Consider the following 23488-nt stretch of genomic DNA (forward strand, 5'->3'; position numbering starts at 1 on the left):
TGAAATTAGTAAAAAAAACATAGTTACCACAAAATAACCATTCAAAAAACATATGGTTTTGCTTATGGTAACCAATACACCAAAAAACAAATACACAAAAAAGTTACTAGACTTTTACTACAAAAAACACATTTTCGTAAGGAAAGTGGTTATAACGCACATCCAGTGTGCAAAATAATTCCCTTCAGATTGATTTTAGCAGGTGCAGTTTGTGGTGTCACCTGTGTAAAGGGTTTTCTCACATAATCTTTGGCTAGTAGCTAATGTAATGTGATTGCACTGCAGGTGTTTTCTGGGGTATTGTGGTAATACTATAGATAGCTTTTAATAACTTAAAAAATATATTTATATATTATGCAAGGATAATAACTTATAACTTCTACAAAACCTTCCCTTTATTCCCATAAATATTACGATTATAAATAGCAAAGAAATCATTTTAACATCACATGAAAACAGATATCTACAAAGTCACAGTAGCACCATGCATGTTGATTAAAGACTGCCACAGGAAATAAAGATGCAACCATCTATCAACCCAAATGCTTACAAATCTTAGAAACACTGAACTTCAGAACGCTGAACTGTCTCTGTTATATTTTTAATAATGACAGCTTTACAAGATCAAACCCCACAGACTTCAGTGTTTCTAATGCAACTGTACAAATGCATTACTTAATTTCAAAATATATCAGTTTCTAGCTGGTCTCCCAACCTGGTTTTAGCTGGTGTAGCTGGCTGGTTTCTAAGCTAGTCAGGCTGGAAGACCAGCTGACCCACTAGTTTAAACCAGCTTAGCTGGTATAAGATGGAAGTAACTGGTTTAAGATGGTCCTCCCAGTCTGGCAGAGCTGGTCTTTCACCCTGGTTAAGCTGGTGGGTCAGCTTGTGTTTGCTGATGGGTTAGCTGGTCTCCCAGCCTGACCAGCTAAAAAGTGGCCAAAACCTCTCTAAAAACAACATGATATACCATCTTAACCAGCTAAAACCAAGCTGGGAGATCAACAAAAACCATTCAACCAGCTTAGGTTGGTCTTTTCAGTAGGGACTAAGACACTCAGAGCACTAAACTTTAATTTCACAGCCCAGTTCACAGTTAACACTTGATTGAAATCAGCAATACGATCAAATCCTTTATTGTGAGACCTGTTCAATGTGCTTCTTTATTAAATGTGCGACTGTCCTCTTGATTTGAGGGATAAATCTCAGTTATATTAATGAAAACGGAGAATCCTGGATCAGATTTTTCAGCTGAGTTTCCAAAATCTCTGAGGATAATTTTCCATGCTGAAGTGGCATGAGGCAGGATAGTTGAGCGACCTCGGCTCTCTGGTGTTTGTGCTGTTTATAGGATCAAATAAAGCGGCAGTAGTATACAGTCACACAGAGGGAAGATTGCTGATTACGGAGAATCCGTGTCTGTGTGAGGGGTCGGAAGTCATTATTGGAAGGCACTGGCAGAATAAGACGACAGAGGGTGGGCGTGGCGGGTGGGCGGAGTCATCAGTAGGAAATCACTCTTGACTGGTCCGTCTTTTCTCCAGCTTCTGTTTGAGCTCTTCTGTGAGGCCTGATGGAAAGAAAACAGGATGAATTTATGTACCTATAAAAAAAATTGCTACTTTGCAAATGCAGAGTGCAAAGGTAATTTATAATGTTGCTTATTTATTGTTCGATTATTTATGTCATTTATATTGCTTATGCGGAAGGTGCAATAAAATCTTAACAAAATGAGCCATTGTTTGTGTATTTACAGCTAGCTAAAACGCACTGTGTTGTATTCAGTGTTGGGTGTAACTAAGTAATTAGTTACTGTAATTTAATTACTTTTTCCTTGAAAAGTAAAGTAAGGGGTTTCTCTTATTTCTCCAGTAATTTAATTAAAGTTACTTCTGATGTAATTGAACTAAATACTGTGTTTGGACTGTAAATTAATGATATATAATGCAACAGTGGATATAACATCAAAATTTAAAGTCTAACGTTATAATGCATTGTTTTTTATGTATCCTTCTCACTTTAAATACTTTGGTGAGTTAATGATAACACACTACTAGTGTAGTTTACAATTCTCACTATTAACTGGTTGGTTATTTGCATTAATATTACAGCGATATTGGCTGTTTATTAGTACTTAACTCTCATAAGAGCCTATTTTCCTGTATACGTTATAGTCCCTTGGGGGTAAAAATGACCCCAGAGTTTAAAAGAGTGATTACAAAAAATATATAAATTTTTAATGATACAAATAATATATAATTTTTTTAATTTACTTCCCATTTATACATTAATGCTGTGTTTTGGGAGATATGAAGTACTTTTATACCTGTTTACCACTCAATTCCTCAACTACACCATTAGCTTGCCTGAAAAATATCAAATTTTTATGAAAAATTCACATATATTATTATCTAAATTTGATTTAAAGTGTTTTTAGATGATCTAGATGTTATGTGTTGAATTCAGCCCTTTGGTGTTTAGAAAAAAACTGTTTTATGGTTACAGTTTAAAGAGATAGTTCACCCAAAAATGAAAATTCTGTCATCATTTACTCACTCTCATGTTGTTACAAACCCACATAAATTTCATTGTTCTGATGAACACAAAGGAAGATATTTTGAGAAATGTTTGTAATCAAACCATCCGTGGACCCCATTCACTTCCATAGTTGGAAAAACAAATACTATGGAAGTAAATGGGGTCCACGAATGATTTGATTATGAACATTTCTTAAAATATCTTCCTTTCTGTTCATCAGAACAAAGAAATTTATAAGGGTTTGTAACTACATGAGGATGAGTAAATGATGACAGAATTTTCATTTTTGGGTGAACTATCCCTTTAAAGAAATCATTTCGACCAGCATAGGCCCATAAAGACCCATTCATTTTACTGTGTGTGGCCAACTGCTCAACATTTTGTGAATTTATGTTTATATAAACATTAGAAAGGACATTCAAAATAAATATTATTTCAAATAGTAGATTTTTTTGTAGTTTTTAATGCATTTTGAAATGTCTGTTTTTACAAAACGCCACAGGAATTTGACTGAATGTAAGTGTGTGTGTGTGTCTGTGTGTGTGTGCGTGTGTGTGTTTCTGTGTGACTTTTTCTTTCTGTGTGTGTGTGTGTCTTTATGTGTGTGTAAGTTTGAATGTGTCTTTGTGTGTGAGTCTGTGTTTGTGTGTGTTTGTGCGTGTGTGTATGCGTGCACGTGTATGTGTGTGCGCACACACCTGTGTGAGTATTTTACATATTTGTTATGCATCTGTGGCTGTTTTTTGCCAAATTCTATAAGAAATGCTCTCTGTGGCAGGCATACCTTTGTGTGTTTGTGCGTGTGTGTGTGTGTGTGTGTGTGTGTGTGTGTGTGTGTGTGATTGAGTATCTATTTTCTATGTAACATTTGTACTCTTGTACCAGGCCTACCTTTCTGTGTTAAAATTTTCAGTTTTATTCTGGATGCATAGATTTTTTTTTGACAAATAAAAAGAAAAAAAATATTTTTTGCATTTCCCATTCATTTCAATTGGGGTCATTTTTACCCCCAAAGGGACTAATTAAGTGAATTGTTTTACGCCTCTTTAAAACGACAGAATCAAGCCCAGTTTTTTATATGAATCTTGACAGAAAATCTGGAAAAGTCACAAAATCTTATTCAACTAAGTTGAAGGGAACCATTTTTTTAAACTAAAGAAAAGCGGCTTTGGGGTAGAATTGACCCCAAGGGTCTTATTAGGGTTAAATAGTACATATTAATGCCTGACTCTGCAAAACCTTATTCTACATCCTTAATCCTACACAATTCCTACCAATATTTAAACTTAACAACTACTTTAAGTATTATTAATCAGTTATTAGGAGTATGTTGGGGCCAAAGTAGTTAATAGTGAAAATTTGACCTTAAAAAGTGTGACCACCAAAATAATGTATGTACTTTTATATGATTTATTCAAGACATATTATCTTTGTATCATTTACTAAATAGGATTTAGAAAGTAATAAGTAATTAAATACTTTTTAGAGAGAGTAATCTAATGTACAGTAATCTAATCACATGATTGAAGATGTCATTAGTAACTAGTAATTAATGATTTTTTAGTAACCCAATATCATATATCGAATATATATAATATCATATTATATAATGCAGGGGTTTTCAAACTTTCTTGTTAGCCGAACCCTCTTAATCTAATTTTTTTATTTGAAGTACCACCTGAAATTTTTTGTTAATATTTCAATGCATGTTTAACCTCATAAACTTTAAATTTTTATCCATTTAAAAGTTTTTATCACTAGTATTTAAATATTTTATCTGTTCTCAGTTTTCTGATAGATAGATAGATAGATAGATAGATAGATAGATAGATAGATAGATAGATAGATAGATAGATAGATAGATAGATAGATAGATAGATAGATAGATAGATTTTAAAATTATTCTTTTTTTATTTTATAATTCATTTCTAATGAATTAATTTCATAAACACGCAAACCCCCAGCAATCCCCCCATCAGCCACCAGGGGAAGCCCTGCTGTAATGCATCATAATTACAGTAACTTCTGTGGTGGGATGGACACAGATTTTGTTTTATCAGTACTTATATGTGTGAGACTCTTACTTTGTGAAAGAGGTGAGGGAGACAGAACCAGCCTTCTCATTGAGTTTGATGGGGAACCGGTTGGTGAAAATGATCGAGGGGAGGAACTGGGAGACCTCGTCTGCGATCGTAGGGTCCATCTGTCTGTACCTACTGAATACATACAAATCACAGACACTTAGTTTGGAGGATTCGGGGTGAAACTGTATAAACCAAGAGTGATGTGGTTCCATGGATAAAATCTTTCAACTGTTAGGTTACTGGTTCAAATCCCACACAGTGTGACCCATGACCTTTCAATCATAATGTGCAAAGGTGCACAGAAATGTACCCTTGTAAAATTTCCCTTGTAATAAGTTGCAATGTGCTTGGTAAACATCCATTGGTATATGCAGGGGCGTAGCAACCGGGGGGGACGGGGGGGTCACGACCCCCCCACTTTTACTGTGCGTTCACAAGGCCACCAAGCATCAAAGTGGCCAGAAGTCATAAATTTTTAATGAGAGACGGAGGCGAGCTCCGGCGAGCAACAGCGCAGTGCGTCATGTACAGTGTTCTCTGATTTGTTACTTAGATTTGAGTGAACTAACATTCAGCCAATCACAGAGCGTGTCTGCATGAGCTTCAAATCTCTTGTTGCTCTTGTGAAGTTTCGTTTGTTCATTTACTTTTGCTATTACGCCGTCTGGGATAAAATGCACCCCAGAAAAAAGCAAAGGACGATTAGCCTACATAATTTTTTCAAACACACGTTAGATAATGTTGCAGTATGTCGTGATGACACAAATCACGAGATAAAGTTTTCATGTTATGATTTAACCTACTGTAGTTAAAATACACTATGGACCTCCTCACGCTGCGCAGGATTCAGCGTGGGTTGCACAGATTAAAATAAGCAGAGTTTAGAGCTAAAATATGGTTTGTTTATCTCAGTTTAATTTTAATTCGAGTTGTGTTGCACCACTTACATTTAAACACAGCTTACAAACCTTATAATATAGATTAAAACTTATTTATGCTAAACCCATCATCTGCGCTGATGAATCTGCCGGTGTAATTAAACAGCAACAAATGTTGACGTTGTCATTCATAAAGAAAATAAACAGTTTATGCAGGCAAATGTAATATATTTTTTTGTAGCCTATATTATAAATCACTATACATCGGTAATCTAAAGATCTTATTCAAATAAAAACATTTGACAATCATTAAAACAATCAATTGTATTGATTAACGAAGCAATGTGGCAGGAAATATTGCGAAGCTCAGTTATTGTGATATAATGAATGAACGAGATGTTCCGACGCGACGCATTTGTCATGAAGCACCGCCGTGTGTCCGTTTATTCACTGCTCTCAGTTTCTGACTGGAGCGCGCATGACAGAGGAGAAGCGCATACGAGCATCGGGAGCTGTCACTGGTAGTGTTAAGTAATATTTTTAAGCCGTCAAACTCACTCTGTTGAGACGTTATAATAAACGCATCTTTGAATAGTGCCACCACGCTCGCGGTGTCTGTTTCTGATGATTTAGCCACATATTTAATTGTAGAAAATCTATTTGAACTCATCAAACATTAAAGTTAATCAGAGATTTAAAACAAAGTTTAAAGTAATGGAGCAACAGGATTAAAGATAATCTAGTTTAATTGTAAAAAGTTTGGAAGTTTTGATGTTTTGAACAGGGGGTGCTGTGAAATAATTTTTTTTTAAACAAAAAACCTATGAGCCTATAGGCCTATTTTAAATACATTTTAAAAATAAATACATTGAGTTTTAATACTTTATTGTCATATACACTTCAGTGCACACAGCCAGGGTCTGAAACATACAGACATCATCAGTTATCAGATAAATATATGCGCTATTAATCAGAAGCAGAAATACTTTGAATAATCCCAGGGAAAATTACTTTCATTATAACTTTAGATATACATACATAGAACATATTTTAATACAACATATAATATTATAACAACATAATAATAATTAAACTTTTTTAATTAACAATTTTTAATATCCATGCGGACGAAAATATTTTACTTTCGTTTTTAAATCACACGTCGATTAACAGTGGTAAAATATTCTCACAGTAACATACCTAGTATATTTTTATATAGATCTTTTTTTTTACTAAATAATACTATTACTGTCTTTTTTAACTTACAATTCATAAATGGAACAAAAATAATAATGGGTTTAGTTCTGATATTGTATACTTTTATAAAATAAATACATGGTGTATAATTACATTTTTAGAATATATTAGGCTTTATATAAGGTTTGTACTCTAAAAATTCTTTATTTGTTACAAACAAGAGATAAAGAATTTACAAACGTTCTCATCTCACCATATCCACAGGTACATAGTCATTATATACAATAAATTCGTGGGGTAGCATTTAAATAAAAAAAAAGATGCATTCGTTTAAAGTAAAGCATTTATTTACTTAGATGAAGCAGCTATTTACGCCTTCTAACGTCTCATAATCGGTCATCATTTATGTCCAAGAGACTCAATAATAATCTTTTACATTTTAATCCTTTAATTTTTCATATTAAAAAGCGTTTTTGTGCTTCTTCGCATTCATGTATGTGATAAGCAAACCCGCGTTGTCATCCCGTTAATACTGTATGCGCATAATATCAACGCGCTCTTTACTATAGCAAAAGACACTCGCGTCGCGCATTGCGCCGGTTGTATAATAGAGTCCAAAGTCTCTCATGAGCTAGGGGACGAATGCCCAGGGAGTTCAGAATTCCTGTGTGGGCATGCATTAGCCAAAGGTGTGTGAGTCTATTCTGGGTCATGGTGCTGCTTACCCATGTCTTCAAAAGACGCAAGGCGGAGAAAGTGCGCTCGGATGAGGCCACGGAGATGGGTAGGCACAGACAGTAATGAAATTAAAATCCAAAATACACGTAATAACATACGTGTGTCAAAAATAATCTCCTAAAATATTCATAAGTAATATATAAATTGTGCAAAATATTTTTACTTAAAAAAAATCTCCCTCTCGCCAACAGTGGGTGCTACAGCACCCACAGCACCCCCACTTCCCACGGCCATGTATGATTAAATAACTTACTTCCATCTTGAAAATATTAAAAACTTGTAAATACATTGATTTAGGTTTTATTGCTATATTTTCATAAAATGTATGTTGTATAAAATTAGTGTAGATGAAATCTATATATTCATCAAAATACAAATGTAGTGTAACTGAAATATTGTAACTATCATAAAATATCTTTATTTCATAAAAATAAAGTAGGCTATAGATGGTCTCACATTGGTTTCAAAGTCCTGCAGTATTTTTAAATTGTGAGTATGATTTCACAAATATAGGTTCATGTAAGCTATCATGGCATGTTCCCAAAATTGCCACTAGGGTGCTGTAAAATGCCAATTGGTATTCTATTTTGGAATGTATTATTATGAACAGCAGCTTTACTGTCCCCCCCACTTTTAAAATGGCTGCTACGCCCCTGGGTATATGTACTTCATTTTGTAGTGTTCACAACAAACTGTTGTTTTCTCGAGCGTCTCATGTTATAACTTCTCGCTGCTTGAGCACAGATTCAGACTTGTTTCACACTTTCGCAACACAAGTTAAAGTGAAGACACAGCTGTTTCTGCACGTTGTTTGTCAAGAGCAGAGATTTATGAAGCAGAGATATTTGACATGCTTCAGTTAAAAGCATGCGACTGACACAATTTCTAAAAATATTTCATGATGGCAATCATTTCATGTAATTTAACCCCCTTGAAAAATGCCTTTTAAGGTAAACTGTTTACCTAATTTATGTTGTTACGTATATGTTGATGATGCTTTTAACAAGCAAGGTACAGTACACATTGCCTTGCATGAGTACATAACTGTGATTATTAGTTCATTTATTGTCGCTTATCTGTTTTGAACCAATAATCTAATTGGCAGCAGATTAGTCTTCAGTGTAAATAGAGCACAGCTGATGTTTAAAGCTTTTGGGATGTATGTGATACCTTGTTTAGGAGGCAGGGCAGGAGCTCTGGAGAGGGGTCCTGTGGGAGCGCAGTGAAGAGTCCTCTCGCCGTTTTCATCGTTGGATGACACAAACGCTAAAAAAGAAAGAAGTTGAGTGTTAATAAAATAAGTAAATCATATATATATATATACAGGAACTCCTCTAATGCTGTACATATTATTATATTAGCATCTTCATAGTCATATTAGAGAGCATCCCATCCATTCTTGGCTGTTTATCTTCATTAGGTCAGCAATTTAAAAAAAATACAAGCCCTCTCTTATTTTTATGCTATATTTATTGTGTATATTTGCTGTATTTTTTAATCAAATTGTGTAATGTAATTCTTTTGTGTAAATATTTTTGTATGTTATGGCTCAGTGGCAGCTGGTCAATACAGGGCGCCGCCCCAACTGGGCCACACAAACAAAATAATTAAATTAATTATTCAAATATCTTTATTTTGTTAATTATTTACATTGATATTTATATGGTGTGACATGATAGAAAATCATCTGTGGAAAATATTTGCTTTCCCCTCTGCCTGTCTGCTCATCTCAAGTTCAGCTGAAGGGAGATGGAGAAATTGCCCACAGGAGGCGGGTCTTTGCAGAAGTTTAGCCAATTGCTGATTCAGGAAATACACACATATTACATAAAATATGTGTGTATTTTATGACATAAAATTTTGCAGAACTTATTTAACCACTTATTCCGGCCAATCTCATTCAATGTCCGATTGAGAAGATAACTTTGGCAGAAAAACTGAATGTAAGAGCTGGGTACAGATTAACCTGACAGTTACCATAGTGCATATAAGGTTCTCTCCCGTTTAAGGGGTTGTGTACACGTGGAACCTAAATTAGTGGTTGTCAAATATTTTTGGCATGCAGCCCTCCTTGCGCATGGTGCAGCCCTATGTGGCCCCCAAAGAAAAATTATGACATAAAACTTGCAAATCAAGTTCAAATATGAAACAACATCGGACCAAATTCTGAATAAAGTCTTATGAAATTTGTAAAAGCACAAACCATATGCTCTTGTGATACGTTGAATATACAAAATACTCATTTCATAATCAGAAACGATTGCAAAAGAAGAACAACCAATGAAAGATATACGTGAAATATATTTTAATATTAATAATATTGTGTTTCCCATGCACTCACTTACTTTTTGGTTAATTGTTAACTTTGTTTACCTCTCTTAAATTTTCCACACCTCATTTTATTTCAATAATTCAATAATACTACATTATGATGTGTATATCATTTTAGATCAGGCTTTTTGTGATCAAGGGCTACCATGAATGGATAAAACAATCTGGAGGGCTTCTTTTTGATATAGTCTACTCAAAACCTTTTTGTTTTACTTGTTGATTTTATTTGATTTTACTTGTTGATATGTTTTAGTATTGTTTAAAATGTTAACATACATAAACCAAGCCAAGCTAATATAAAAAATATTGAATAAATAAATATTACAATTAAGAATATTAATAGAATGTGCTTTGGCGGGCACCTCACAGACTCTGTGCGGGCTACCTGGTGCCCACGGGCACAACGTTGGAGACCCCTGTTTTAGAACTTGCCAATCAACCTCAGAGCACCACCCTCAGGCTGATTTGCGTAAGGACATTAAATATTTTGCAAAAATATGTTCAGTATTCTGAATATAAATCTTACTTTGTTCCGGAATTTAAATAAAAAATGTACTTCTGAAAATGGTTTTGTTTTTAATTTTGTGTACATGTTTCTTGTATTTGCTGTTTGTATCTTAATAAAAAGAGTGAAAATGGATGTTAAATACAGATGGAGATTAAAACTTTGCTAAAACAATAAAGCTGGTGGTGGTGGCCTAAGAGTTTTGCACAGAACTGTATGTGTAGTGTAACATACTGATGTTTTCTTCATACGGCTCCTCTAATATAAAGGGCTGAAGCGTGCCGGCGGTTTTCTCCATGAGAGCGTTGATGACATCATGAAGGGTGGGACAGGGGATCTGGAGATGGGGAAGAAAGCAGCATGCTGAGAATCCCAAAGGTTAAAGTTATCAGCTGCTCCGCATTGAGTGACTTCATAAGAAAAAAATGTTTTTTCACATACTGGGTTTTCCACATCGATGATATAACCACCCTGCTGCTTCTGTGTCACTCTGTAGTGTCTGAACACAGACCTGGAAATACAAAATAAAGTACATTTACACTACACAACACTACACTACATTGCTTGGTTTCGCTAGCCACCGGTCTACTCATAAAAACCAACACCTGATGGAAAGAGATGCTTCTGTTTTTACCCGTTCAGGTCTTGTCGTGTGGTGACGGCGAGTGAAGTCCCATCTCTTCCCGGTCGGAGAAGCATGTTTCCAGAGTCTGGATGTCTTTCCAACAACACTTCAGCTTCAGTACGAGATACAGGTCTGAAACACCTGCAAAACAAAGTATGGATAGCACGGATCCGCAAGATATTATTCATCTTGCTTTGATATGTAAAGATAAACATTTGATCCAACATTAAAAGAGAAAAAAGTTGGCACACCACAGCTCCAAACAAAACTTTTATTATGTTTTCACCACAGGTGAAGTTATCAACAAACAGTTCAACCAAAAAGTAAAAATTATCTCATAATTTACTCGTCCTATCTTAGAGGAATATTAATATTATTGCATTATTTCTTTTTATTTTTCATTTGAGAGTTCTTCGTTTTTTGATACATTTGCACTTTTGTGTAAAAATCACATGACATGCAGAATAAACTAATAAAAATATTTACCAAGTGTTTTATTTAGATTCTTTAATTTTTTATAAAAAAAACCCTCACAAACCCCCTGCAATTCATAAACCCCAGTTTTGCAAACCCTGATTGCAGGGTTTAAGCCAAAGTTCGATATTCAGCTCTTAGTGTTTGTTCAACTCCCAACCAGTAAGTATGAGGAAGAGAAACACCTTAGCACACACCACTAATAAATGAATAAACACACAAGAAGTGAAGAATGTCAACCCATCTCTGGGCCTCTTGTGGAGATAAACAGAGACTCACGCAGGTATTTCCCCCACCAGCGGCAGGGAGAGGGGGGACGCGGGAGCTCGGGATGCAGCGCGAGCCCTCCGTCGCAGTTTTTCCTTCTCTACGACCTCCCTCAGCATGTGAAGCTGCCCGGGCAGGAGGGTGAGGGTGGTGGGCACGGCCAGCTGCAACGAAACATTTAATGCATGTCCATATCATTTACAGGGCTAAACGTTAAGATCGCTTTCATGCCAGGAATCAACTCTGATCTTTGAAACACTACTGTAGTTAGTGTGTGTGAGATGTTTTTGATTTTTTTGGTTTAGTACTTCAGCTGTTGATCAAAGGGCAAAATTGTGTTGATAAAAACAAAGATGATAAAAAATTTTATGACATGGTGAAAAGCTTGACACATTAACTTATATTAAAGTTAAATTCAAGAAAAACATCAATAAGTGATGTCATCATACAACAGATCATAAAGATTTAATATTTTATTATTTAGAGCAGGAGTGGGGAACCCTGGGTCCTGGAGGGTCACTGTCCTGCAGAGTTTAGTTTCAACCCTAATCAAACACACCTGAATTTCATTTCCAAGTAATCCTGAAGACTTAGATTTTTCAGGTGTGGTTTAATTAGGGTTGGAACTAAACTCTGCAGGACAGTGACCATCCAGGACCAAGGTTCCCCACCACTGATTTAGAGATTATCATTCATAAATGCTCAATAAATAGTGCCTATTTTTAGTTATTATCATTTTAGACTTTCTCTCTTTGATCCCCTGAGGTCAAAAAAGGGAGAAAAGATGACAGAATAACACGGCAGATTTTGACTTTGACGGCAGATATATATGAAGAGTTTCGTTGCAAAACGAGATAACTCAGTTTTTAACATTTTTGTCAAAACATGTCTATTATTATGTAATCATGTTATTATTTTGTTTAATGGTGCTACTTAGCTGTATTTTTTAAGTTATGAAGGTTTAAATCAAAACAAACCAACTGCAGTTGAATTGATATTAATTGGAATGCACAACCAAAAAACGAGATTTCTGAAAAAAAAAATTTGAGTTATCTCGTTTTGCAACGAAACTCTTCATATCGTTTTTTACAACTTTTTTTCTATAAACGTACAAATGTGTCCACATACAGCGAAGAGATGATTGTGTCCTCCATTGTTGTTTTGTATTTTTGCCTCTGCTCGCTATGTCTTAATCATGTCCCTATTGAAGCAAGCTCCTAAATGGTTAATGCGGCGCGAATATCCGCCAAACTTCAGATTTTTCAGCTAGCACAATATGCGCATATTAACCGTTATACACGTCAAACGGCCAAAAACGTTTAATTCGCACCACGCCATTCGCGGACTGGATCGCCGGATATTTCTCGTGTCTTTGCATTTGATTTAACATGCAAATCACGCTGAACGCTGAACGAATGTAATGGTTGTCTAATGGTGCGTTCACACCAGACGTGCTGGTGTGAACGCACCATTAGACAACCATTACATTCGTTGTTTTTGCATAATGAACATATTTATTTATTTCTCAGGGGCTGTCCACACGGAGACGTGTATCACTGTATACGTACACATTTTTTATCGTATTGGTGTTTCATCCACACGGATCCGGCGTTTTGGGAGACTGAAACCGCTATTTTTTAAAACCGGGTCCTAAAGTGGATAAATCTGAAATCGACACCCTTGCGGTTTCGTCTGTACAGCCAATCCGTATATTTTGTGAAGCGAAAACGTCATCACATCACGTGTCGGAAGCGTCACACGTAACAGCAACAACAATAACGGCGGACTACGTGATTGTGTTCGTGCTACAGAAGCTACTAAGTCTACTAGCTTTATTACAGCTAAATATATTGCTTCTATGCAATTGTGGTGAGCAACAAGCGATAATGGACAACACCATACGTTGCTTATGCGCATGCTCAAAGTCTTCTTCTCCGTGTATAGTGTATATCTGTGGCAGAATTACAGCGCCCCATACTGGTCCGGCATATATACTACACCGCTTTCAGTCGGTTTCAGGGGTTTCGTGTTTACGGATTATTTTTTTAGAACAAGGGAAAAAAATGATCGGATAGGGAATGCACCGTGTGGACAAAGCCTCAGTCTCTTTATTAGAATACAGCCAGAAGCATACATGGAATTTGTATGCAGAAAAAGAAAAACTTATTAAAACTTTGAGCTACACTGTCAAGTATTTCTTCTTACACTTGATCACCTCTTACATTTCAGCAATAGCAGGAACCTGCAGGATCTCTTAAACCTTAATGAAATTAAACCCTAAATTCTATTATATATATCTTCATACATGTGTTTGGTGCCAAAAGAGGTCACACTAGTGAGAAATAACTATGGACGATCAATTAAAACAACAAAGCTGGTGGTGACCTAGGACTTTTGCACTATACTGTATCATATGTAAGGTTTTCTTCAACCTAAATGCGTCTGTGATTCTGATCTGTGTGGCATTCTCTAAAAACGCCTACAGTGCAAAGGTCTGAAGCCGGATTAACAAAACAATATGAATATTCACAGTTTCATGCAAAAGTTCATCTTGATATACTAAGAAACTACAAGACATTACCATAGACTCATCTATTCAAAAGTATTTGAAGAGTTTGGTTCCAAGACGAGATAACTCAGTTTTTTTTAAACCTCAAAACATGTTTATTATTATACTATCATGTTTTTATTGTGCTTCTTTGCTGTTTTTTAGTCATGAAGGCTTAAATCAAAACAAACCAACTGCAGTTTGATTGATATTAATTGAGGAAAAAACTGAGTTTTGATTTTAAAACCAAACTCTTCATTTGTGACTTACATCTACTACAGAGTAGAGGAACCCTTTCCACATCTCACGGGCTTCTAGATTGGGAGCCTTGGAATAAGAGAAGGACAGATTAATACATTATACACTGCAATCTGTTATTAATATGCAAATATATGCACAGTTTTTGTGGATTAAAAAAGCATCACATCCATAAAGTTACGAGAGTAATCGTACGAGTAATTTAAAGGGGACAGAGAATGAAAAACCATTTTTACCTTGTCTTTGTTGAATAATGGTAGTCTACCCGCATTCACGAACATACAAAAAGTGCTAGACACGCTAAACATCTCAGTCTCATAGAAATTCCTCTTTTAGAAATGTCAGCCAGAAAACGGCCCAATCTGATAAACTGATGCTTATGATATCACATGCATCTCACTACCCCTCCACTTTAAAATAATTGGCTCCATTTTTTGAGTGGCAGCAAAGTCAGCCAATCAGTAATGAGATTGCAAGTTAAGCCAGTAGGGGGAGCCAAATAGGTGCAAAACCACTTGTTTAAAATCCCCCACCCTAATAGAGCTATCTGAGAGAGGTTTTTAGGAAGCTTCTAAGGCATTACAGACCCAAACAAAAAAAAATGTCTACATGTCACATCACAGAACAAGGATAAATACCCCGTTCAATCATTCTATGTCACCTTTAAAGTACAAGGACAAGCACAGAAAGTATGTGAAACATAACAGAGCTTTCATATGCTTAATGGTTTAATATGTGAGTACAAAGAAGACAGAAAGAAGATTTGTTGAGAGCAACTATAAAGTAAATGTTTGAGGAAGTGATTTTGTTCCTCTTTTTAGTCATTTGTCTATATATTCAAGCCTCTGCTTTGCTCTACCCGGTAAAAAATGCAGTAGAAATTACAATGTTACTTGCAGTTGATTGCCGGCAACTTACCGTAGATTTAAATATATGTTATTTACTGGCAACATTTTGTTCAAAGTTAAATGAACATTAAACATTTACAAGTCTTTGTCTTTACAGAGTAAAACTAAAATAACAGCCTCATGCAAAGCATTCTGGGAACTAGAAATTATCATCAACCTTTTTCTGTTTTTTTTTATTCAGATTTTGTTTCCCAGAATGCTTTGCTTGAGGCTGTTATTTTAGTTTTACTCTGTAAAGACAAAGACTTGTAAATGTTTAATGTTCATTTAACTTTGAACAAAATGTTGCCAGTAAATAACATCAATTTAAATCTACGGTAAGTTACCAGCGGCAACCAGCTGTAATTTCTACAGGATTTTTTTACAGTGCAATTCTGATTGCAGGCAATTGTAAATCCAGTAGTCTTAAGTATTTATACTACACTATAATCTATGATCTTATCTAATCTGGTTCTTACTGGAAGTGTTATTTGTGTTGAGTGTAAACGGGTAATAAAATAATGTCCTGACAAACTGAAACTGATTGGAGGCTTCAGCAACATTTATGCCAACCTATCAATCCCACTAACTTTCAAGGTTAAAGTGAAATGGTAGAAATGTTTATTAGATTTTATATTGTATGTTTAGTAGGTGAGTTGTTCTCAAAGTTTCCATATAACCTACACCTATTTAGTAAACTTTAGTTCCTGGTTCATCCTCTAAAGCATTTACGGCAACACCCTGGTAACTTAAATACAACTTTGTTTCCCTAAATATCACATCCAGACGTTCAGATGACTCAAAAAGCCACTTAATAAGATTGAACCAAAAAATAACTCCCATGAGCTGAGATTATGAGGGTAAAGGAATTGAGGTGCATGCGTTTGCAGAGCATGATGGGAAGTGAGGTACAGTATGTTTTTACAGACCATAAGGGCAAGTGAGGTATGCATTTACAGAGCATGATGGGAAATGTTATTGGTATGTTTACAGAAAATAGGGAAAGTGATGTAGGTTTACACAGCATAAGGAAGATATGTTAGTGTAAGGGAAAGTAAAGTTTGCGTTTACTGAGCATGGGGTCAAATGAGTTTGTGTTTACAGAAAACGAGGAAAGTGATGTACAGTGACAGCCGGTGACTTTTCTTCCGAAGGGCACGAATTCAAAATATGTGTCACGTGTGGCTCGTCATGTCAAAATATATGTTTGGTGCACACGCATTGAAAGGGTTTATGATAAAAGAGGGTTAGGGATGAGGAAAGTGAGGTATATGTTTACAGAACGTAAATAGAAATGAGGTATGTGTTTACAAAAAGTGAAGGGAAATGAGGGAAAACTGCACTAAATGGCAGTGCTGTGGTTGGATAGTGCAGATTAAGGGGCGGTATTATCCCTTTCTGACATCACAAGGGGAGCCCAATTTCAATGAGCTATTTTTTCACATGCTTGCAGAAAATGGTTTACCAAAACTAAGTTACTGGATTGATCTTATTCACATTGACTATGTTGAAAGAAGCACTGGGGAGCCAATTATAGCACTTAAACATGAAAAAAGTCTGATTTTCATAATATGACCCCGTGCACTTTGACTGATATTTGATACTCACAGTAAGTTTGATTTCTCCATCCTTCATTCGCAGGTTTAGTCGCGCTGCTTCTAGGTTTCTGTCACGGCTTGGGTCGTCAATCAGAGACACAAATCCACTCAGATCCAACTTCTCTACATACTGCAAATACACATATAGCTTTAAATTTAAAGAAACGATTTACCCCAAAACAAAAATAAAGGTGGCAAATAATTAAAGTGATAATTATTAGAATTGGTCATGTAGAGTAACATTTATGATATATTTTGGAGCTTCAAAGTATTAAACATTGAATTTAATAATAAAAAAATGAAAAAAAAAATAGTACAGGTTTGGAAAGACACCTAGGTGAATTTTTATTTTACCTTTTGTGTGTTAAAGTGTTACAGTGTAAACACACTACACTACATCAGTTAGTAAACAGGGTTGTTAAACAATCAACAGTTACATTTATGAATTAAGTGTCTCATAATGCATTCAAGGTATATGTTAACTGTTAAATGTTTAAATATTAACAAATATGTATTGTACAAATAACAGAAACTTTGCATAGCATTTCCTCAAAAGTGTCCAGAATGAACATAAATGCTGAGGACAGAATTAAACAAAGCCCGACTGTTGGACATCTGCTCTCCTCTGACTGAATTTGTCCACTAAGCAGATAAGATTAAGATAGACTTTGTGATTTGTGTTAGATGTTTAAAAACATGTCTTCCTAGATTTCTCCTAATGCTTCACAGATTGACGGAGGCTTTTGTGTTGCTTATTGAGAACGAAACATCTGTATGATGGCAGAATTGTTTATCTCAAACTGTTGCAGTCTTACTGTTTTAATAAATACACAGTTACTTTGATTGTACACTGTCAGGTTTAACCATTTAACTACCTCTCAACCAAATGGTAAAGTAAATTTTTATTCAATATATTTTACTTTTTGATATATTACACCGTAAGAGCCATAACTTTACAAAATTATGTTATTTGGTGCAATGAAAAAATTTATGTTTTTAATAATTATTCAAAAACGTGCTTTACCAAACAGTTTATTTGTTACTTTATGGTAAAAGTAGAAAATAAAGTAGAAATAAAACCTGGTTTATTCCACAATCTGTACACAAATTTGTGATCGCTTTAGTCCCCTTTAAATCTCATATGAAAATGGCGGTGGGCTTCAGCTCCACCCCATCTTTAAGTCTGCGTTGTTTAGCGCAGTCACGGCACAGAGCACAGCAAACGTCAAAGTGTGCGATAACTGTTAGATGACATCTGCATCTGTGTAGTTCTTAAAAGGATACATATTACGCAAAATCCACTTTTTAAAAGCGTTTGGACCATAGACTGTAAAAAAAGATGGACGACGCCTGTTCGCTCTCTTCCATTGGTGAAAAGTGAAGCCGCCAGTGTCCCGACATGGCGCTGACATCTTGGGTCTTGAGTCTGCGCAGTAGCGATTTCGGGACCAGTCATGCGCAGTAGTGAGCAGGAAGTGAAGCCGCGAAATCAAAACCCCGCCCTCGCTCTCGTAGAATGCGCATATCACAGGATATCACAGCTGTCAGTCATGACGTGACGCCACAGTTTTTATATTATTAAATAACTAACTAAACACAAACCTATTTTAAAAACAAACATTTGAATGTACATCAGCGTGATAAAAACTACATTAAATGCTTCGGAAAAAAGATAATTGAAGTGTAATTAATTTTTTTAGTTGGTCTCAAGTCCCATTGAATAACATGGGGAGGCGGGGTTTATGACCTATACTGGGACCAGTCACTGGGGGGGCGATCGAGACGTTTTGGCTTCACTTTTCAGGGCTTGTGCGGCACGCTTGGTTTGGACAAATTTGTGTCGGCAGTGTGTGAACAAATCCACCCTCTCCTTCTTTTTTAACCCCTGTTCAACCAAAGCAGTCTCTATAGACATGCTGTTTTGATTCTCTTGTTAATGTGATGTCACAATGATAAAGCCCCACCCACAGCTAATGATTGACTGGTTTATTTTACCCAAAAGCTTTGTGTTTGTTAGCACGTGTAGCACTAATGCTCCTAAAGATACTATTGTCTCAGACTGTATTCACATAAATCAGATCTGTTTTAACTAGGGCTGTCAATAGATTAAAATATTTAATCTAGATTAATCGCATGATTTCACGAGTTAACTCGCAATTAACCACAAATTAATCTCACATTTTTATCTGTTCTAAATTTACCTAAATGTAAGTTTTTAATGCTCTAATCAACATGGATTTAGACAAATATATATCCTATATGCAAATATATGTTTACAACAGCCTGTTTACATTTTCAACAGAACCATCAGCCATAGTTTTATATATGATTTTTCCTTTAGAAGACCTTGTTCTTTATCCATTTTTTTTGTTTGCTGCTGCATCATTTGTGACCTGTGCTGGCAAATTGAGTTGGGATGAGCAAATTTTATATTTTAACATTCTCTATAAAAAAATCTGTTTGTTGGAATTTGTTGGAATCTGACAAAATATGACAGAACTACAGTACACCTGTTTATGCAAAGCAAAAACAATATCAATATATGTTAAATATATGTTTTTCTTTTATTATTTAATTTTGACATTGAGACAGACCGCTTTGAGATACTGTAGGCTAATGCAAGGGTTTAATATGATGACACACATAGATACTTTTCCTCAACAGTTAACCAAACATTCACTTCAGATATAACAGATTATAGGTCATACCTGCGTGAATTCTTGTCAAAACAGATATTTTTAAAACTGTAATTTAGTGTTAGATGTCTGTTTCTATCGGGGTCGCGCACTTGCGCGTTGTGTTCATGCACTTCAGATGTCGGCGTCCGATCGCTTTTGAGTCTTGTACTCTTAATAACTCTTTTAAAATCAATCAGGTCCCGAACTTTTTCTCTCTTAATAATTATTTTAACATCAAGCAAGTCCTGCAGTCTATTTTCTATCATTTCTGCATGCTTTACAAACGAAACCAAAATACGAGCAAAAGAATGAAGACGCATCTTTGCTTTAGATTATGGATTTGGGACGGTACAACTCTCAAAAAAAGTACAGATAAAGATTATTTTAGATGTTTAATGAACAAGCTTAATGTTCTTATTTTTATGAAAACCTCCGACTCATCTAGACAGCGTGGGTCACTTTCAGCGTCTCAATTCATCCAGCTGTGGGCTAGACCAAGGGTCAAACAGAAATTGCCTTTTGCATTAATCGTGCGTTAATAAAATTAGTGGCGTTAAAATGAATTTGCTTTAACGTGTTATTAACGTGTAAATTTTGACAGCCCTAGTTTTAACCAAAGGCACTCTGTTGCGCTCTGTGAGGAGCTGGAGCTCATTTGCATTTAAAGGTACAGACATGAAAACAGTGCTTTTTTGGGGGCATTTTGGACATGACATCATAAATGATCTGTGGGGTATTTTGAGCTGAAACTTTACAGACACATACCAGGCACACCTGAGATTTATATTACGTCCTGTGCATAATATGACCTTTAATATAAAAAGAGTTTACATAATGTGATGTGGGAGCAATTCAAGATACTTTAAAAGTGTTCACCCCTGAGTTCTTAATGCCCATGAAGGCATACTTTAAAAACATATCATGTTTGGTTATATTATGTTTATTAAAAAAAAAAAAGTTAGTACACAACAGTAAATGAACACAAATGCTAAGCCCATCTTTTAAATACAGTTAAATACGTCAATAAGGTTAGCATTTCCAGTCATAGTATTTTTTACTACACCCTCATTAGGGGGTTAAGCTCCTCTTATATTAAAAAACTAAAATCGCCCAGATTTCACTTACTTGTGGGTCTTTAGCATTGTTGTAGAAGTATAACGCATTTCCACATAAGCAGGTCCACAAACGGCGAGCTACCTGCATAAAGATAGAAACATAAAAACAAATCTCACTTTTTGAAAAAAAAAGATGCTTGACCATGCAAAACTTTTTTTGTGTGTTTTTATGTGGATCTATTGTGTAGTTTTCTAGTGCAAGTCAACATAAATCTTTTATAGCTGAATCATGATTCTGTTGTCAGAATAAGTCAGTGTCAACTCTGTTACTGTCAAACTCAATGTAGAGTAACAGTGTTGACAGTATGACAAGTCAATTTTTTGGGTTTTGTCCATATTTTAAACAATTATAGCAACCCAACATTTTTTATCGCAAGATTGATCAGCCATAAATGACTAACTCTAAATTCAGAACAGTTGTTTACTCTGTGTTGGAGTGCTGCTGTTTGTCTAAACTGCGTTTTAAAGTGTGCACTAAATAGCAGTCATCTCTGCACGGATTAATGCTCATCTGTCTCTAAATCTCTCTTCCGTCTGGATCTCTGTGGCAGCTCATGGCTCCCCAGGGCATCGCGGTGACCCGGAGCACAGCTGTCTCAACTCAGAGGTCCACGCTGTGCACCTGAACCCCACGTATTCCCCCGTGAATATAGTGGGACTCATCTGTGTATGCAAATTTCTCTGCCAACACCCTATTCTATTGTATTCAATTTTAGGTCTAACCTACAATATTATCCATAATCTGAATCCTGGTAAAACTCATTTTGTGCTGAACTGAACTCAATAATATTAAATGGCCAGCAGATAACAGCAAATGCAATTAGGCTGCACGTGTAATGTGATAGAGATGCATACATGTCTGGTGATTTAAAACGCGTGTGTGATATACAGTATCATTTATCAACACACTTTCCATTTGGTCCGCATTAAGGTGTGTCTGTCTCTAGATGGTGCCAGGAATTTAAAGCACCCAACCAATGCAAGTGGGCACATAAGTTACGCATTCACAGGGTGCCATAACGCAGAGTAAACGAATTGATCATGTACATTCAAAATGAGTGTATGAAGTCGCTTGTCTTGTTATTAAATAAGACAGCTGATCAAATGCAAAACCTCGCCCGTATACACACACAATATATTGCCCACGAACCACGCGCCGCCACGCACCGCATATGCGTTATGATGTAGCTAGCTTGTCACAATAACACAATGAAACCCCCGACCCGCTTACCTTCTCCTTCGGTCCTCTTTTCTCCAGATATCCCTCGTAATAGCACGGCGGCAGCTGCGCTCTCGGGCTCCCGGTGCGCGGATTCACGGGCGCCGCCGCCATGACTCCAGCAGCACAGCCCGGTACCGACAGACGGCGACGGGGACAAAGAGACGCTGATGTGATTGCCGGGGGAGTGACACGCCTTCTTCGGGTGAGAGATGTATGGCAGTGGACACGCGTGATTAATCCGTCACTGACACGGATTCAGAGGCACAACGCACGAGACGGCACGAGAGATTCAATATGGCACTATGCGATTACATTGCATTACGTTTATAAATAAAAGCCTGGGTTAAAGGCTGGTAGTTTATTGCATCAATAAAGGACATAGGCTATTTAATTTTGTTGGGTTACGTGTTATTTCGATTATTCATAATAAATTATAAATTAACAAACACATTATAATTACAATAATAAATCTGTATTCATTCATTCTGTCTTTTTAAAACAATTATTACAAATAAATACAAATTTATTATAATTTATATTATACAAAATATAATAAAAATATGAATAATTTTAACAATAGCCATTTCGATAAAAATGTAAAATTATTCTACAACCAATATATTAAATTATGTGATTTAACCGTATTAAACTGTGCAAAATGCAAATACAGAAATATTAATGCAATACAGGATGGGTGAATTAAATGTAGCTTTACCAGAGTCTACACTTGAATCTGATTGGTCAGTATAGATGTTCTGAGGTCTGTTATCAGCACCACTCATCCGGGTACTGCGAGTGGTCATTAATAAATAGGTGTCAGAGGACCATCAGGGTCCCCCTAGGAGGTTCTAAGGGGTCCCCAGAAAAAAAAAGGCAAAAACTACAAATCTGGTATTATTTAAATTTGCTATATGTCTTTATCAAAGACTTATATATTATTTTCATATATATATATATGAAGAGTTTAGTTCCAAAGCACGATAAACGTAATTAAAAAAATTAAATTCAGGTCAGTATTAAAAAGTAAATTCTTAATGTTAAGCAAAATCCAATATCAGCTGTTATTTTATTATCTTTTCTCATTTTTTCCCAAAACGCGATAAAAAAAAACAAGTCTTCCTTCTTTGCAGAATGCAATAAATCCTCTTAACCAATCACAGCGCACCATTGTAAAACAATTATAATAAATCTTTGAAAATCAAATTATGGATTTAAATTTTTAATGTTTTTATAACCTAAAGATGCTATGTGAAAGTTTGTAACAGAAAATTGTGCTTTTCATCTTGCTAGAAAACATTTACACAAATGAGTCAAAATGGATTTATTGCGATTTGAAACAAACTCTTAATATATATTTGAAAACACCTGATTTTATTTATCGCTCCACTATCTATTTTCTTGTGCTGGGTTTAAAAGATAAGCTAATAAAATATTCAAATGAATATTTTGTGTCGAATGTGGCAAGCATCCGTATAATGTACCTGTACATCCAGTCTGTTTTAATTGCAAATTGTTACGTGGCTCGTGATTGGCCAGTCGTGACAT

The 23488-nt window shown here is 35.6% G+C and overlaps 1 protein-coding gene across 1 annotated transcript; it reads right to left on the reverse strand.

The window, feature by feature from the left end:
* Nucleotides 1-352: 352 nt before the first annotated feature.
* Nucleotides 353-22242, reverse strand: stap2a (signal transducing adaptor family member 2a). Its single transcript, XM_065275730.1, has 11 exons — nucleotides 21953-22242; nucleotides 20732-20803; nucleotides 16939-17058; nucleotides 14456-14512; nucleotides 11650-11801; nucleotides 10906-11037; nucleotides 10713-10782; nucleotides 10506-10608; nucleotides 8606-8701; nucleotides 4623-4754; nucleotides 353-1570 (listed from the first exon to the last, which is right to left on the reverse strand). The coding sequence occupies exons 1-11, from the start codon at nucleotides 22052-22054 to the stop codon at nucleotides 1515-1517; spliced, it is 1092 nt and encodes a 363-aa protein (XP_065131802.1). The 5' UTR covers nucleotides 22055-22242; the 3' UTR covers nucleotides 353-1514.
* Nucleotides 22243-23488: the final 1246 nt, after the last annotated feature.

The sequence above is a fragment of the Paramisgurnus dabryanus genome, chromosome 6 (assembly GCF_030506205.2).
Source record: "Paramisgurnus dabryanus chromosome 6, PD_genome_1.1, whole genome shotgun sequence".
Taxonomy (NCBI): Eukaryota; Metazoa; Chordata; class Actinopteri; order Cypriniformes; family Cobitidae; genus Paramisgurnus; species Paramisgurnus dabryanus.